Raw genomic sequence first — 16,591 nt, forward strand, 5'->3', positions numbered from 1 at the left:
CACCTGTCCCTAGCTCTGCACGGGACAGCCTTGAGCGTCTGGCCAGGTCAAGCCAGGCCCCATGGGGGTGGCTAGGGGGAGGCTGGATGCTGCCCCTTGCAGTCAATGGAAGAGCCAGGTGGTGGGGTGGACTTCTAGTGCTTTCCCTGTGACCTGACAACCAGCGGGGGGCTCTCCTGATCTGCTGCCACTGGGCTTTTCCTTTGTCCTCCCAGAGCAGCAGTGAGGGATGCAGCTTAGAGGAGGAACTCACCTGACACAGGTAGGGTACCTGACCACAGGGCCTGAGCGGCCATTTCCTCCCTCCCCAAAACCAGCAGCTCCATTCAGCCCGGGGCCTTAAAGGGGCAGAGTCAGAAACAGAGCATTAGGTAGAACTTCATTTACTGTCTGCCACCTTCACAGGTGCTCCCTTCGTGCCCTCATTGCCCACAGGGATTCCTGCCTCAGGGCCTCCCTCCAGGCCTTCACTAACGGACAGCCTGTTTAGCGGTAGCTCAGGGCATCCCCTGGGGGTCAGTGTGAGGCCTTGGGGGTGGCCGCAGCAAGGATGGGGGAGCAGCCTCACAGGAACAGCCTGCCGAGCTGTGTGGTGGGGAGGGCAAGGGCAGAGCCCCCACGGCCTGGTGCTGTCTTGGCCCCCTTCCCTTTCAGCCTCTCCTCAAAGGCCTGACGAGCCAGGCAGCCTGCTCTGCCGATGCTTCGCTCTTCCTCTTGCCACCTGCCCAAGGAGGCGACATTTCCCCAAGTTTGCCCTGGCTGGGGGCCCTGGTTCCCTTCAGCCTACAGTGGTTTCTCCGGGACTTGAGGGAGGCCAGCCCAAATGGTGCTGAAAGCACAGCGGAGGGCGGGGACGGCGCCGCAGGCCACGGACCCCTCTGCTCTGCACCGGCCTTGGTTGCCTCCCAAGACCTGTTGGCTCACAGACTCCTCTGCCCTCCAGAGTACGACATCGAGGCTGCCCAGGAGAAGGACCGCCAGGCCTTCAAGCCCACTGACATCCTACGGACCCGGAAGACCAACTGTGATGGCTACGCTGGACTCTTTGAGAAAATGTGCAGGTAAGAGAAGGGGTCCCATGGAAGGCAGGCAGTCCTGGGCTGACTGCTGTGACCCCTCCCTCCGCCCCTTCCAAAGCGCCGTGCGCCTTCGCCCACATGCCAGGCCTGAAACCGGAGTTTGCAAACTCTGCTCTGGAATCCGAGTGAGTCCTGAAAAGGTCAATTTCTCCCTTTTTAACACCAGCATAATTGACTTTGTACCATCTGCCTGCCTTCGCGATGCATTAACATAATGGCAGATGAATGCGCAGAGATAATTTGGTTATAAAAGGCCCCTTTTCCACCTTCTCTGATCTCTGCACAGCTGAAGGTTAGAAGAATGGCAGGTCTGGGAACAGTAGGACAGTGGCTGCTGACGCCAAGGGGACTGTGAAAGCCTGTCCTCGGGGCTGGCACCGGAGCCCTCTCTCGGGAGAAACAGATGATCTCCTACCCGAAAAGATTTGTCAGTTGGAGAAGCTGAATAACTAGGAAGCAGCTTTTCTCTTGGAGACTTTGGGCTCCATTTTCATTGCTCTAATGTGCTCCTGGCCAGGTTGCCCGGGTGGGTGACAGCAGGTAAGGAGACCACTGTGCGCGGAGGCACCTTTGCTGGTTCTAGGTGACCTCGAGACAGACTCCAGGCTGGGGGAGCCCCGCCGACCCCACAGCTTCCTGTGCCCACTCTCCGAGGTCTGCTGGGTTCCCCGGGAAACAATCAGGCAGCCGGGGAGGCCGCTGAAGAGCCTTGTCCCCAGGGAGATGGATAGGCTCTGCCCACCGTCTCTGCAGGCCTCTGGGAGTGGGTCTTCCCAGGCACCCATGTCAGCCCACCGGGACTCAGATTCATCAAACCAAGTGCAGCAACAGACACTCAGGAGTCCGCAGGTGGGCAGTTGTGATGTGTCGGGGATGTGTGTACGTGTCGACACACAGGCAGCCCAAGACGTCCTGCTCCTGCAGACACGCCGCCCATTCCTGGCCTAACCCCCCGTTGTTGGGCCCTCCCACCCCCCAACACCACCGGCAAGCATCGACATGTGCCTGCTCCCAGCCTCCTGCTCGCTCCCTGCTCTTCACGGTCCCCCCCTCCACGCCCCGCCCCTGAGGCCAGTGTCCCAGAGGCAACCAGGGCAGGTCAGGCTGCAGCGGATGCCAGCCCCTCTGCAGCCCATCCACTCCACCAGAGCGGTGCTTCGCTCCTACCCCTCACGTGCCTGCCCCCGCTCCAGGCCCGGGCACCCCAACATGCCTGGGGGCCTCTCCAGGAACCGGGATCCTCACTGGCCCTCTGCCCAGACTCCACAGGCCCTGGGTTCCTGAACAGGACCCACAGGCTCACACTGTCCTGTAATGTCCTCCATAATCTGACCTCCAGCACCCTTCCAGCCCTGCACCCTGCGGCACTCTCCACACTTCTGGGTCCTCAAGCTCACTCTGCTCCCCCCTCTCTAATGCTCCTTCCTGCCCCACTCCTGGACGCCCCCTTCACCCCACCCCATCTCCTCCCTTGATGTCATCAGCACACCGTATACACGGACTCCTGGCTTGCCTTATGCTTTTATTTAATAACTTTTCCAAATTAAACAAAAAATCCTTGTTAATTATAGATGATTTATAAAATGCACAGAAGCAAAAAGAAGAAAATTAGGTCACTCTGACGACTTAGAGATAACACTTAACATTTTGTCCCATTCCCTCCCAGACTTTGTTCTATCATATACGTGTTAACCTGTGTTACCTGTGCTCATTTTTCCTCCAGTGTCTTGTGGGGCTAGTATGTCTTTTATGTGTCTTCAGCCCCTCTCTCTCTGTTTCTGCTTCCCCTGTGAATGCCCAGCTCAGAATCCTACATGCCATAGGCCCACGATGACTGGAAATGACAAGATATTCCTAGCAGATTTGTATGAAATGGGCCTTCCTCTCTTTTTAAATCATGGACTAACCCTCAGTCTGTTTTCGGCTCTATTTTTGCCTGGCTCCTTTCAGAGCATAATTTTCATCTTAGTTGGCCAACTTGATTTTTCAGTCCTAGGATTTCTCAGTCATAGGATATATCCTTCTTTATCCAGTATAAGCCTTCCAAGCATGATGCAGGAGGGTGCCAGACTGAAAGCCGGAAAGACGTTTGCAGCCCTCAGCTCCCCCGTCCTTAGTTTCCAGTCCTTGATTTACCACTTGTTAATTGTGTTCCTTTGGAAAGGCACTGAATTTCTCAGAGCCTCAGTTTTCCCATCTGTACATGGGGACCATAGTGCCTGCTGGCAGTGCTAGGGTTAAGTGAGAACATGCAGTTTGGAATTTGCTCACCTGACTTTGGGGTTGTTGGGGGTTTTTTTTAACCTTGCCTGTCTTTCTTGAGTATGGGAATGCTCTTGCGCAGTGGAACTTTCCCGCAGACACACATAGACTCAGAAAATTGACACTTGCCTTGAGTGAACCTGTCAGCTTTCTGGCCTGATCCAGATGCTTAACAATGGCCCTCTTCTGGCCTGCAGCTGATCATTAAAACACATCCCAACATTCTGCATCATTTAAAGCTAGGTCCTAACCTGGCAGTTAGCATGTGAAAAACTCTTTACACTGCTCAGACGGTTAACGGTAGCTCACGGTTCCCTGGGTCCCTTTAACTTTGGCTTTAAAGATCAGCAACCTCGCCCATGCATCACTTTCCTAATTCCCTTACCTTCCAAATAATTGCCGAAGGTTTGGTAAATTCATTAGCTGAGTCCTTAATAACAGAAGACATGTAATCCACACTTGCTGATTTATCCCGGCTCAGTTGTCAGGGCGGCCTCTTAGCAAGAGCAGTACCCACACGGCCATCATTACTTCTGCCCGTCCATTCTGCTTCCTTGCAATGGCCTCATTAAAGACTGATTGAATAAAGTAATTCGGTGGGGAACTCAGATATTTTTGCAACATCCTTCATTTCCTCATCGTCTTTCCCAAGTAATCGATGTGAGGGGTTTTTTTTGTTTTTTTGTTTGTTTTTGTTTTTTTAGTCCTATTGCTTGTAACGGCTGGTCTGGTTTCTTTCTGACTTCCCATCATCCAACATTAACGTCCCTGCTTTTGCCTCAATTCCCCTCCGCCTTCATGAATTCTGCTTAACCTCCTTGCAGGGGCCAAGCTTCACTTCCCAGATCCCTGCCACCAAGTCAGCTCCAGTACCACCCCTCCCCCTGTTATCACGACTATAGCACCACCAGCTAGCAGAGTTTCCAGAGAGTTTGGGGAAAGCCAGGAGCTTAGTATCGGTTTGAGGCTTTGATGCCGGGGAGACTGGTTGTCACCAACCGGATGTCAGCCTGTTCTCCATCTGTCCTCCCTCTGTCACAGAGACCAAGAGCAGCATCCAGCTTCTGCTCAGCATCATGTCCCAGATGATCCCAGCACATCGGTGGGCTCCAAAGGCCCCAAAGGCTGGGGAGCAACCATCTCACCACCCTCCTGGGAGAGGCAGATACCCTGGATTACCTGAAGTTATGCCCAGATCTGACTTTGTCATATAATTCCTGAAAGGGACATCTGAATTCCCCCGCCCTTGTAGATACACCAAAGGCTAGTGCTCGCAGAGATGAAGGATGTCACTAGAACAAACCATCCTTTAATTTTGCTGTACCCATACATTTATAAATTAAATCTTGGCATACGAAGGGGCTGGTGTCATACAAAGCCTCCCGAACTGTGTGCATCAGGACAACTGAGTCCTGAGGCTGCTCTGGCCACTGGTTGGCTGTGTGTCCCCAGGCGAGTCAGCCTCGCTCTCTGTTCTGCTGACTCCTCACTTGTCAGAGAGGAGGGCCCTGAGGTCACAGCCCAGAAGGCCCGACACAGGGCCTCCGAGTGAGAATAATTACTGTGGTTATAGTTACTGACCTCACCAGTAAGGGTGGTGCGAGACCAGGGAAAGGGGACCATACAGCAGAAATAGAGGTACCGTCAGAGTTACAAGAAATCAGCCACATAATCTGTGGAACATATGCCATGCTTATGCTTGTCCTGCTACAGTACAGAAATCACAAAATTGGGGGGGCACCAGGGTGGCTCAGTCGGTTGAGCAGCCAACTCTTGGTTTCGGCTCAGGTCACGATCTCAGGGTTGTGAGATCAAGCCCCGCATCAGGCTCCGCACTCAGCGAGAAGCCTGCTTGAGATTCTCTCTTCCCCTCTCCCTCTGCCCCTCCCCTACCCCAGCTCATGTGCTATAAACAAACAAACAAATAAATAAAATCTTTTTTAAAAAATCACAATATTTTCATCAAGGTACAAAAAAAAAGAGCATGCTTCATTGCATCTCCCATTGGCTACATCCCTCCCTCCTTCTCTTATTTTCCGCGTGGCCCACACACCCTGGAGAGGTGATGAGAGTACACTATGGTCAGAGCCTGACGCCTGCAGGGCACATTGCCCACCCCAGACAGTGCGGCCACCCTGCTGGGGCCTGGCAGTGGTGTGGCTAATGCGGTATTACACGGTTCCCACGGCAGGACCCGGCCCCTATCTGTATACAGTAATAGTCATGGACCGGATCCACCCCCTCCTCAACTGATACCACTGGTGTTGGCAATTTAAAACTATCAAAAGTAAAAACCAAGACGCTGCAGCCTGAGGTTATTAGATAGATGTCCTGGGATGATATTTGGGGCTCTAGAATGGCTGATGAGATCTCATTAGGAGGTGGAAACATTTCTCATCTTCTGTTCCTTCTTCAGTGCTCTCCTAGATCTTTCCAGCAAACTCCTCTTCCTTTGGGTCCCCTAAAAGGGCTGTGTGCATCAATAGCATTTTAGTAATGGTCTACCTGTCTGCCCCCTTGAAACAATGAGCACATCTAGGGCAGCCAATGAACTCTCTTTTCAGAATATTTTATTAGGCTGTAGTAGTTATTATATGATAGGATAGGATATATGATATTATTCCCTGGTGCCTGGTACAGTGCTTTGCACAAAAGTCAGTGATCTGTCGATCGCATGATATGGTTGTGGGTCATTCTAACTAGCAACCGGCAGCTAGAATCACTAGTCCCCCAATTTTGCATGAGAATTATGGATTATTAACAATAATGCTTTACATCATGACTTCTTTGTCCAGTTCATCTTGCACATTGCTGCCAGGTAATAAAATATCCTCATATCATAGTCAAGCATGGCATAAGCTCACAGCTAAGTTTCTTTTTTTCATCTTTATTCTGCCCCAGGCATTCCCCATGGCCTTCCCAGCTTCCCTCCAGCCTGTCATAGACATCACCCCCCAGAGATCATTTAATGTCAACCTTTCTTTTTGCCCGTGATGGGCCTGGCAAGGTCACCCTGGAGGCAGCCATAGAGCTGAGACTGAGCCCAGATCGCCTGACTCGGCCCAATGACGGCCCATCCAGCCACCCACTTCTGCCTCCTCCCGCCCTTCCCAGGCTTGGGGTCGGGCTCTCAGTGCCGCTCCCCAACCTGGTTCTCAAAGCCTACCTCCACTCCACCGCTCGGGGGGACGGTGCCCCCAGGCCCACTGCCCGGGCACACAGCCGGCCCCGCTGGTCACAGCGGCGCCTGCTCCCTTTCACTGGGGCACCCGGGGGCCGTGTGGACATGCAGCGCTCCCCTTCCTTCCTGGACCACAGGAAGCTGTGAGCGGAGGCCAGGCCTCGAGGGAGGGGGGGGGGAAGCTGCGGCCCTAGGGGGCAGCGCGTCCAGAGGGCCGCAGCTCCCCTCCATCAGCCCAGCTTACTGCAGGACTCTTCCCAGGGCTCCACACCCCTCCACACGCGCCTGGAAATGGGTGATGCACACAGACGTTTCTGGGCAAGAAAGGAAAATAACTCACCGAAGAATGTAATTTCAAGTAGTATTTATGGCTTTTTTCCAATTCTAAAAGTAACACACAATCATTACTGAAAATTTAGAAGGTCTAAAGGAGTTTAAAGAAGAAAATCACAATCGCCTGTAATCGCATCACTAGGAGCCCAGGTGCAGCCGGCCTGTCTCACTGTGCCCTCCTCCTCTGCCTCTCGCCCTGCACAAGCACACCCCCCCACACGCGCACGCACACGCACACACACTCAGGCCTTGTGCTGACGGCGGGGTTCCATAGGCTTCTGTCAGTTCATATTGTGTCAGGAGCGTGTCTTACCTCACACTTCTCACTCACTCTGAGTAGGTGGAGCCCCACCTCCCAGGGAAGCCCCCCAATCCGCCCTCCAGCCCACCGTTCTAGCCTGGCTCTCGCCCCTCCCCCTCTGCTCCTGTTTTCTCTGAGACTGTAAACACATTCAGTTCCGACCCCCAGAAGCACCCCTTCACCGCATCTGCAGCTAATGAGGCAGGGGACCCTCCAGGCATGCACGCTGCACTTCCGGGGCTCCTCCTCGGCCTGCTGCCTCCTGTGTCTCCTGCCTCTGGGCGGCCCTTCTGCTCCAGGAGTGGGTTTTGGCCCTTCAGCAGCAGGAAAAGCTGACATCAGGATCCCGTCCCTCTTGCTCTCTGCCCCGCTCCCCGAGTGCTCCTGAAATCCTTCCCGGAGCGCCTCGCTGCTCTGTTCTCGCGGCATGTCTCAGACAGCCTGGGAGGCCTGGTTCCCCGTCTGTGAAGCCTCAGGCGGAAGGGCAGGCCTGCACCCCACGGAGGAGGGAAGCTCAGGCAGACGTGGGAACGGGACACTGTTCGGCTGCAGCAGGGTGGAACGTGGAAACGGGCAGGCTCCCCATTTTGCTTCACTGCTTCTCTCAACAAATGATAAGTAATGTTTAATCCAGTATTCTAATGGGCAATTAAACATACTTTTTAGGGGCGCCTGGGTGGCTCAGTCGGTTGAGCGTCTGACTGGATTTCGGCTCAGGTCTCGCTCTCCCTCCCCCTCTGCCCCTCCACCCCCACCACCCCCCACCCGCTTGCTCACATGCACGTGTTCTCTCATTCTCTCTCTAAAAAAAAAAACAAAAAGATTTAGAAACATATGTTTTTAGAGGGAAAATGTCCCCTGTTCCTATAATGAACGGGGAGCCGTTTTCTCCCTTCCCCGGAGAGGCTCCATGGCCCTCTTGTTGAGAGCACTGGGGTCTGCAGCACTGGTCCACAGAAGGCCCCCGGCCACCAGAGGCCCCCAGCCTCCAGAGGCCCCCAGGCCTGGCTAACACCCAGAGCAGGAACCGATTCGTGTGAGGCGAGCGCAGAGTGTGCAGGGCAGCTTGTGCGATGCTCAGGGAGCCCCGTGGAAGGAGCCGCCGCGAGCCTCCTGGACAGCACCGACTGTGTGTGTTATACCAAGCCGCCAGATGTGAAAGGAAAGTGTCTTAAAGAAGGAATACCTTTTCTAATTCACACAAAGACCCCCCAAGAAAACTCGCACAGGGCGTTCCCTGGGTCAGAAGAGCAGCCCACCCTGGTCCCTGCCATGGCTGAAGAGGAAGGCCAGCTGGTCATGGAAGGACTCTCGGGGCTCTTGCTTTGGCCTTGGGGTGGACCTCAGGGTTTCAGCTACAACGCCCACATTGTAGCTTGCCCATGATTTCTGTGGTCCCCACAGGTGACCATCATCCATCCCCCACTGCCCAGGCCACGAAAAGTGGTGCCGGAGTGCTTGTAAGCAGTGGGGGAGCATACTCTCGAGAGGGCCGAAGAACTCAGGCTGACTGGTCAACATTTCCACCCCTCAAAGGACGTCTACAGGGGACGCTGAAACTGGCCAGGGCAGTCAGTCAGCACATGACTGGAGAGAGTAGGGCTCAGCTTTCTTCTGTACCCTCACGTCCAGCACCCCTCCATGACACCCCACCCGTGTCACCTAGACCCAGCTCCTCAGCCACGTGTTTTGAGCTGCTCTGATTCTTCAAGAACATCATCCTTTCCTGGTTTCCATGTTCTTGGGGTGATCCTCGCCATTGCACCCATTGTCCTCCTGAAGAGCGGCAGGCAGAGCACTCAGGCGGGCTCTGCCTGGGGAAAGATGTCTCAGAGGTGATTTGCTCGGTCTCCATGGAGGAGCAGGTGGTGGTGATTTGCAGCCCCCGCAGGAGCCACCTCTCAGACCCCCTGTCCCGCCCCCAGGATCGCCGGCGTGCAGTGCATGACTGTGCCTGGCTACTCCAAGGGCTTTGGCTACCAGACGGGGCAGAGCTTCTCGGGGGACTTTGACCACGCCTGGAACGCCGTGTACCTGGAGGGGAGATGGCACCTGGTGGACAGCACCTGGGGCAGTGGCCTGGTGGATTCTGCCACCTCCAAATTCACCTTCCTGTAAGTAGAAATCTCGGTGCTGTTGCGTGTCCGGCTGGTGGAAATGGGGGAGGCACAAGGTTGAAGGTAGCAGCAGGTGGAGAAGGCCAGGTGGGAGGGCAGGGAGGGCCAGGGTGGCCTCTCCTCGCTGCTGGCCCCTCCCACCATTCCTCCAGCTCTGAAATGATTCAGCTCCAAGCCAATAGGAAGGGCCCGGACCCTTTTGTCACCTCACCCTCTGCTGACTAAATCCCTCCTCTGGCTCCCCATCGCTTCCTCTGCCCAAGTGCTGAAAGCCCAGCATTTGCCCACAGGCCCTACAAGAGAGGAAGGCAGAGCTGAGAAGCTACTTTAACATCTGTAGATTCCCTTCAGGCCTTTGACCCACTGGCTGTATTACAATGCAGGGATGCCAGAATTCTCTTCCCCCAGATGCCAGGGCTCCTCCCCCACGCTCTGGGCCCAAATGCAGCCACATCACATCTCTGAGGAAGAGGTTATAGTCTATGGGTACAGAGTCACTGTGACCACGGTGGGGCAGGGTGCTGGGGTGCAGGGCGCTGGAGCATGTCTGTTCTCCAAGGCTCTGGCCAACCATGGTCTTAACCTAAAGCCGTGATATTCACTCTGGATCATAACATCTCTCAGCAACTCAGATTCTTTTTTATCCAGAAAAATGAGAGCATTGTCTGATTTTTGCAGTTTAAATCTCGACAGGCCTGCACACAGGCCAAATACAAGCTAAGAGAGAAGCTTTAGCTCAAATGAGTCTCCCTCTTCTTCTCTTGATCCCCATCACTAACCACTAGAGAGCCATGTCTCATTGGCCCCAGGGACCACAGGAGGGCTGCTCATCCAAGACTCTCCCTGCCTGCCCTCCCTCCACCCTGCTGGTTGGCACCCGGTCCCTGGGTTATGCCTTTGCTCCCTCAAATCTCTGTCGGGCTTTGAGAGAAGGGGGAGCCCAATCCCCACCTGGACATAGCTCCACATGGACTATGGCCTTCACTTAAAAGGGGCCGCAGATCCCGCCATGGCCCCTATTTCTGGAAGCAGCCACTGAGAGGCCATCTGCAGCGCCCATGTTAAGACCGGACATAGTGCCTCTCCCCATCGGGTTGTTGGCAGGACCCCTCCTGTGGAAGCGCTAGACAAAAGAAGGCCCCAAAGATCCCCCTGCGAGCCCCACCTCCTTCTCTACAGAGCTGAGGCCTACTCACAGCACATGGCCACTGACCAGCTCCCCCCCCCCACCTCTAGCTACAATGAATTCTACTTCCTCACCCATCCCGCACTGTTCATCGAGGACCATTTCCCAGACAACAAGAACTGGCAACTGCTAAAACCTCCTCAATCTCTGAAGCAGTTTGAGAACAACATGTATCACAAGAGTGAATTCTACAACAAGGGAATGCTGAGTGCCCACCCAGCGACTTCTGTGATCAAAACAGGTAAGCCCGGAGCAGGTGGCCGGCATCTCGCGGCAGGGACAGAGCAGCGTGCTCTGCACCTCGAGGCCTCTGGGCCCCAGGGGACTGCCCTGTCAGGGCCCAGCCAGGGCCCGTGGGCTCCGTGTAAGCTGTATGTATATGCGGACGCTACTATGGCAGCCAAGTCCATCGGGCCATCGGCGCAGGACACAGCCACAGGTCACGTTTGCAGGGACAGACACCGGCTCACAGCAGCATAAACCAAAAAGGGGATGCATAGGAAGTCCTTGAGTTTCCCTAGGCCCTGAGGACCCCATTTACAGCCCAACCTGTCAGGGAGCCAGGGCTGGAGCATCCCCGCTGGGTGAGTCTCTCCCAGTTCCCGCAGCAGGTGAAGGACCGCCACAGGCCTGGCTGTCCCCACCTCCCGGTTCAGGTCCCCGACAGAAGCTCACTAGCCTGCTGCGTTCTCCCAAACTCCTGGCAAAGAGGACGTGTTGGCCCAGCCACTCGGGGCTCTGTGTGTCAGTGGTCTGAGCAGCTAGTGGGAGAGCAGTGGGGGTCTCCCAGGACAGAGGACCGGGGGAGGCTTTATTAGGGAGTGGCTGCTGAGCTGGGTCTTAAGAGCTGGAAGAGAACAGGCATCCCCAAACACAGGGACGGACATGCTCTGGAAGGACACAGCAAGCCCTCCAATGCCTGAACTCAAGCACCCCTAGACCAGGGCTGGCTGCAGAGGCGCAGCCTGCCTTCCTCTGTGCCCTTCTCTCACAAGCTTCCCTCCTGGAGGCCAAGTCCAGCCTTTTCCAGCCAACTTTCCTGGGAGTAGGAAGGGGCAGGACACCTAGCTGAGCTGTCCCCACGGCTGGCCTGGACTGACTTTTGTTCCCTACATCCCCACAGGGGCCACAGGTACCCAGCCGGGTGTGTTTGTGCACTCTGAGGTTTATGGGGGGGCCGGCTGTGTGGGAGAGGGTACAGAACTGTGGTCACGAGCCTCGCAGGGCTGACTGCAGAGGACATCGTCTTATGTCTGTCCAAGGCCCTGGTGCCTGGTCCAGGGCTGGACACATAACCTGGACACACTACAGGGCTCAGCACAGCCTAGTCAGTGCACCTACCCCCCCACCCACACCCACACCCACACACCCACACTTACGCAAAGGCCTGCCTGTTGGCACCATCTCTGCTACCAGGGGACCCGTATACTCCCAGGAGGGAAGGGTCTGAGCTCACACTGGCTGTTAGCACAGAGAGGTCTCTGGGTAGGTCTGAAGGGGAGCCCCATCCTACACTGTAGAGGGATAGGGGCACGGGGAGCACAGGTGTCCCCGAGTTACTGCCAGCTGATTCATCCCTTCCACCTCACACTGCTTTCCCTAACCAGTTTGCTGAGCTCCTGAATACTTTTTTAAAACTACAAATACCTGGAGGCTCCTGCTGCTAAAATAACAGCGCGAGGTTGCTATCTTTGAGAATGCGTTTCCTGTGCTCGTATCAGATGGGGAGCCTGTTCTGACTGGTGTGGGCCATGGAACCACGGAAGAATGGTCCAGGCCACACCAACATCCAATTAATGCCACGGAGTAGAACTTGCCTTTGCAAGAGACACAGAAATGTAAACACTGGGATTCTTAATATACAGTAATCTCAAATTTGATTCCATATTCGTGATGCATATTTCAAGACTTTTTCTTTGTTGGAGCTAGTTGTGTTAAGAGTGAGGATGGGAAGAAAGCAGAAGAGGGAAACAGGTGGGTGAAAAGCAGGGAAGGAAGAGGACAGGGGGTGTGAGGGGTGTGGGGGGTGGGATACCACTGATAGGGGAGAGGGGGGTTGGAGGGAGAGGGGACACAGGGGAGGTCACAGGCTCTCCCAGAATCCCCAGAGTCCATCTTTCAAGTCTCCCAGCCATTCAGCTCACCTTTGCAGAGAATCTGCTGGGCCAGGCGCCCTGGGCAGCCCTGGGACACGCATGAAAGGAGGCAGGAGGGCAGTTCCCCACAGTGCTCACCCCTGCAGGGAAGACAGACATTGCAGAGAACTAATTCAGTACAATGGTGCTAAGTTTCCTGAAGGAGATGTGGAGCTACAAGAGAGGCTTCCAGGGGAGCTGGACCTTACCTGAGGGCACGGAAAAAGGCTTCTCTGCAGTCAGACGTCATGCTAAGGTCTTATCAGGTTTGGGGAAAAGCGGTGGAGGGAAGGACAGGTGTGAGGGCTCTGGGATATGTGGGAGAATGCCCTGTGGTCCAGAAAAGGAGGGTCCTGACTCAGGCCAGGCAGGAGGGGATAGGACTCTCACTGGTCTCCAGTTGGATGGTGACCCACACAAGTGAACCCAGGAATGACCAGGTAGACAATTTCCCAGGGGCCCTTGGGCAGCCCTGTGGAAGTGCTGGATGGCACTCCTCATCAAAGGTGAATTCCGTGGGATCTCACAGCCAACTCGGAAGCAAGACGGAACAAGACAGGGCCATGAGCAGTTGAAGGCTGAGACAACTTCTGCCCACTGAGTTGGCTTACAAGAGGAAGCCAGGGGAGAGGAGAGATTCAACCAAGAGAGACTGATAACAAGTCTGTTGTTCTTGGGCACTTTCCTTTTGGAGGTTACCATGGGACAGATGTCCCGTCGTGGCTGGAGGCAGTGGAGAAAGAAGGTAGACAAAGAAAATAACACCAAAGCACCAAGCACCCCACAAGAAGTATAGCAGAGAGGGAAGGAATGGCAGCAGAGGGAACGGGGCGGTGGTGGGTGGGCTGGGCTGGAGCCCACGAAGAAGCAGAGGGGAGCCAGCCAGGAAGCTCCCAGCCTTTCCTGCTGCTGCTGGGGGATTCTCACTGGCTGGTTGGGAGTTAGCACTGAATGCAGGAGCAGAGCAGCCTGGAGTCGGGGCCTTGGGGCAGATTAGAGGGGAGGTCTTGGGGGTACTTGTCCTAGAACCCAGGCATGACCTCCCCATCAAGAGCGTTGTACCTCAGACCGGGAAAAGGTTACTAGCGAGTGTGGTTCTGGTGGTAGTCTGTCTCCTTCCTTTGTGCTCATCTGTGAACCCCAACGGGGTGGGGAGGTTGCTGGGACAAGGCGCAGGTGTGGGGCTTCCAAGAGGAAGGGGATTGAGGCTCTGCAAGGAGCCACTGCCCCTCCCTGTGGTCCTGCGAGGCAGGGAGGATGAGGTAGGGGAGTGCTCATGGGCTGTAGAACCAGAGAACTGACCCTGAAAAACAGTGACTGGGACAGAGGAAGACAAAACTGGAGGGCATGGGGAGAGATAGAGGGAGAGTGGATGCAAAAGGCCCTCCAGAGACGGGCCAAGTCTCGCCCAAGTGAGAGTCCTGGGTTGGGGCATGGGGAGGCGAGGAGGCAGCCCCGCCCCCGGAGCACCGCCTCCAGTGGTCCAGCCGGGTTTTAAGGTCCAATGTTCACCTGACAGGGCTGACACTAGAATGAACAGATGCTGGAGGGAGCGGTGTGAAGCAAGACTTAAGACTGGAAGGAGACAAAGGGCGGCCCTCCAACCAGTCATGGGCCCTCCTTGCCCCTGGGCCCTCTCCCCTTCTCTGGAATCAGGCTAAGCCTCCGGACCACCTTCAGCTAACGAGAATCACTTGGGTGAGGCAAGCACATCCAGCTGGGGCAGATTTTCTCTGGAGACCCTCAGCTTTCAGCACACCCGAAGAGAACCACCTAGAGCGGGGAGGGGGGCCCCTCCAGTGGTGTCCTGCAGCTGGCTTACAGCCTGTTCCGTGACATCACCTCGACTGCTTAAAATCCAGGGTGCTGAAAGTAGTTACACCGTGGAAATGGGCAGATGCTAGAGTCAGGGCTTCTTCCCGCGGAGAGCCAGTTGTTAAACATTTAGCAGCACGTCGGCACATCCTGGACCCATCCCACCTGACCCCGGCTCTCTCTCTCCACAGTGAACGGGAAGGCCACCATCACCATCGAGAGCTGTGCCCCCACGCTCTTCATGTTTATGCTCAATGGCAAGCAGGAGCATGGGCTGCTGAGCCTCAGGAAGAACGGGATGAAGCTGGACATATACCCTCCGACGGTGGGCACCCACAAGCTGCAGATCTTTGCCAAAGGCAGCTCCGACGTCTACAGCTCAGTGCTCGAGTACACGCTCAAGTGCAACTACGTGGACATCAGTGTCCGGCTGCCGGCCGAGCTGCACCAGCCCGTGGGCCCCAGCTGGTTCTCGGAGCAGATGGGCATCGTGAAGCCCTCCCACCCCGACCCCATCATCCACACTGGCGACGGGCGCTGCTCGGTCAGCTTCGGCGTGGAGGAGGGCATCAGCGTCCTGGCTTCCCTGCACGGGGACGAGGGCCCCGTCACCGAGGAGACGCAGCGGCGCTACATCTTCCAGGTGCAGCGGCAGAAGCGGGCAGAGCTGAAGGTCCAGCTGCCCCAGGCCGGCAAGTTTGCCCTCAAGATCTTTGTCAAGAAGAGGCTGGAGCCGGGCAACTACATCTTCGTCTTCAATTATCTCCTGTGCTGCACCAACACCAAGGTGAACTGGCCCATGTTCCCCGAGAGCTTTGGCAACTGGGGGCAGGACAATGAGTTGCTGGAGCCTCTGTCGGGCGTGCTTCCTGCCAACCGGAACGTCCCGTTCAAACTGAAGCTCCACGGCGTCACCAAAGCCCTGGTGAAGGGGCAGGATACGTGGCCCCTGACCCTGACTAGAGAGGGCTACTGGGAGGGCAGCTGCAGCACGGCCGGCTGCCGCGAGATCTACGTCATGGTGCTGGAGAACGCCAACCACAACTTCTACTCCTACATCCTGAAATACAAAGTGAACGCCCAGTGAGGCCCGGCGCCCCCCGGCCGCCCCCGCCCAGAGGGCCAAGGCCAGACTTGCCCAGGGAGGGCCCTGGACACCACCAAGTCTGCACGCAGTCTCTTCGAGGCCTCTGCCTCAGGCTCTCTGCTCGCCACGGAGGCGGGGATGTTGGCGTTCCCATGGCTTCACCCGGTTGTGGCCGTGGCCCAGGGGACTGAGGCAGAGGCCCTGTAGAAGACAAAGGTGCTATGTAAATCCAAGGTATTGTAAAGGGTACACCACTGCCCAGATGCCCCCTTCGTGTAGTAATGCTCTTGTTGTCTTTATAGGGCTGATGTGGGAAAGCAGGAAGGTTGCCCAGACAGAAAGCTTTTTCACGTGATGATGAGAGAATTCTCCTCCGTGCCCAGAAGGGACCTGATCTGCAAGGCTGAGTCATCCTGAATCACAGAGCCCGTTTTGGATAGCCTCTGTGTTTCTCACCAATTCCTGGACCCCAGGGACGGTCGGCCTACCATTATTTCCCCCAGACCTGACCATCTGCATTCCTGCTGCCCCTCGCTCTTCAAGAGCCTTAGAAAAGAGAAGGTGTGAAGAGGAAGCTGGCCAGCCCGCACCCGGCCCGAGGCTCCACGGTCCCTGGACACAATGGCCATGTGGTAATAGGAAGGTCATGTGGAGGCTCCCAGGGCCCGCTCTTGGGTGCCCTGGGGGGAGGGCCAGAGGGCGGGGGACAACACAGCAGCCCTGCCACCTGAGTCTGAGGCTGTGAGGCCTCCGACTCCGTGCTCCCGACGGGCCCACAGGCCAGTTCAGTCTAGGGAGTCGCTGGCCCTCCAGGCCCTCTCGGAGCCTGGGCTTCAGGCCCCAGCCTGCACTTTCACGGGGAGCTTCAGGAGGCTGCTAGGCCCGGGGGGGGGGGGGGGGGGGGGGGAGGCCTTGGTGATAGCCCTAAAGACCCGGGCAGGGAGGCCAGGCAGGGAGGAGTGCAAACACCGTAGTGCCAAGGAGACTCATGAAATAACAGGGCTCTGCCAGCCCCCAAGGCTCCCTACCAGCAAAGCCCACACAGGGGGACCTCCACCCGCTCCGGGTGCTGCTTCTGTGCTTGTCCACATCCCA

General features: G+C 56.1%; 1 protein-coding gene across 1 annotated transcript in view; it reads left to right on the top strand.

Moving 5' to 3' along the window:
- Positions 1-15,518, top strand: part of KY (kyphoscoliosis peptidase) — a 43,328-nt gene extending 27,810 nt beyond the window's left edge. Inside the window, exons 8-11 of the mRNA XM_032408652.1 lie at positions 944-1,061; positions 9,082-9,270; positions 10,510-10,700; positions 14,601-15,518. Coding sequence (XP_032264543.1) covers positions 944-1,061; positions 9,082-9,270; positions 10,510-10,700; positions 14,601-15,496 — 1,394 coding nt within the window. The 3' untranslated portion in view covers positions 15,497-15,518. The remainder of the gene's footprint in view (positions 1-943; positions 1,062-9,081; positions 9,271-10,509; positions 10,701-14,600) is intronic.
- Positions 15,519-16,591: the final 1,073 nt, after the last annotated feature.

Source organism: Phoca vitulina, unplaced genomic scaffold, assembly GCF_004348235.1.
Source record: "Phoca vitulina isolate PV1807 unplaced genomic scaffold, GSC_HSeal_1.0 scaffold10, whole genome shotgun sequence".
NCBI classification, from domain to species: Eukaryota; Metazoa; Chordata; class Mammalia; order Carnivora; family Phocidae; genus Phoca; species Phoca vitulina.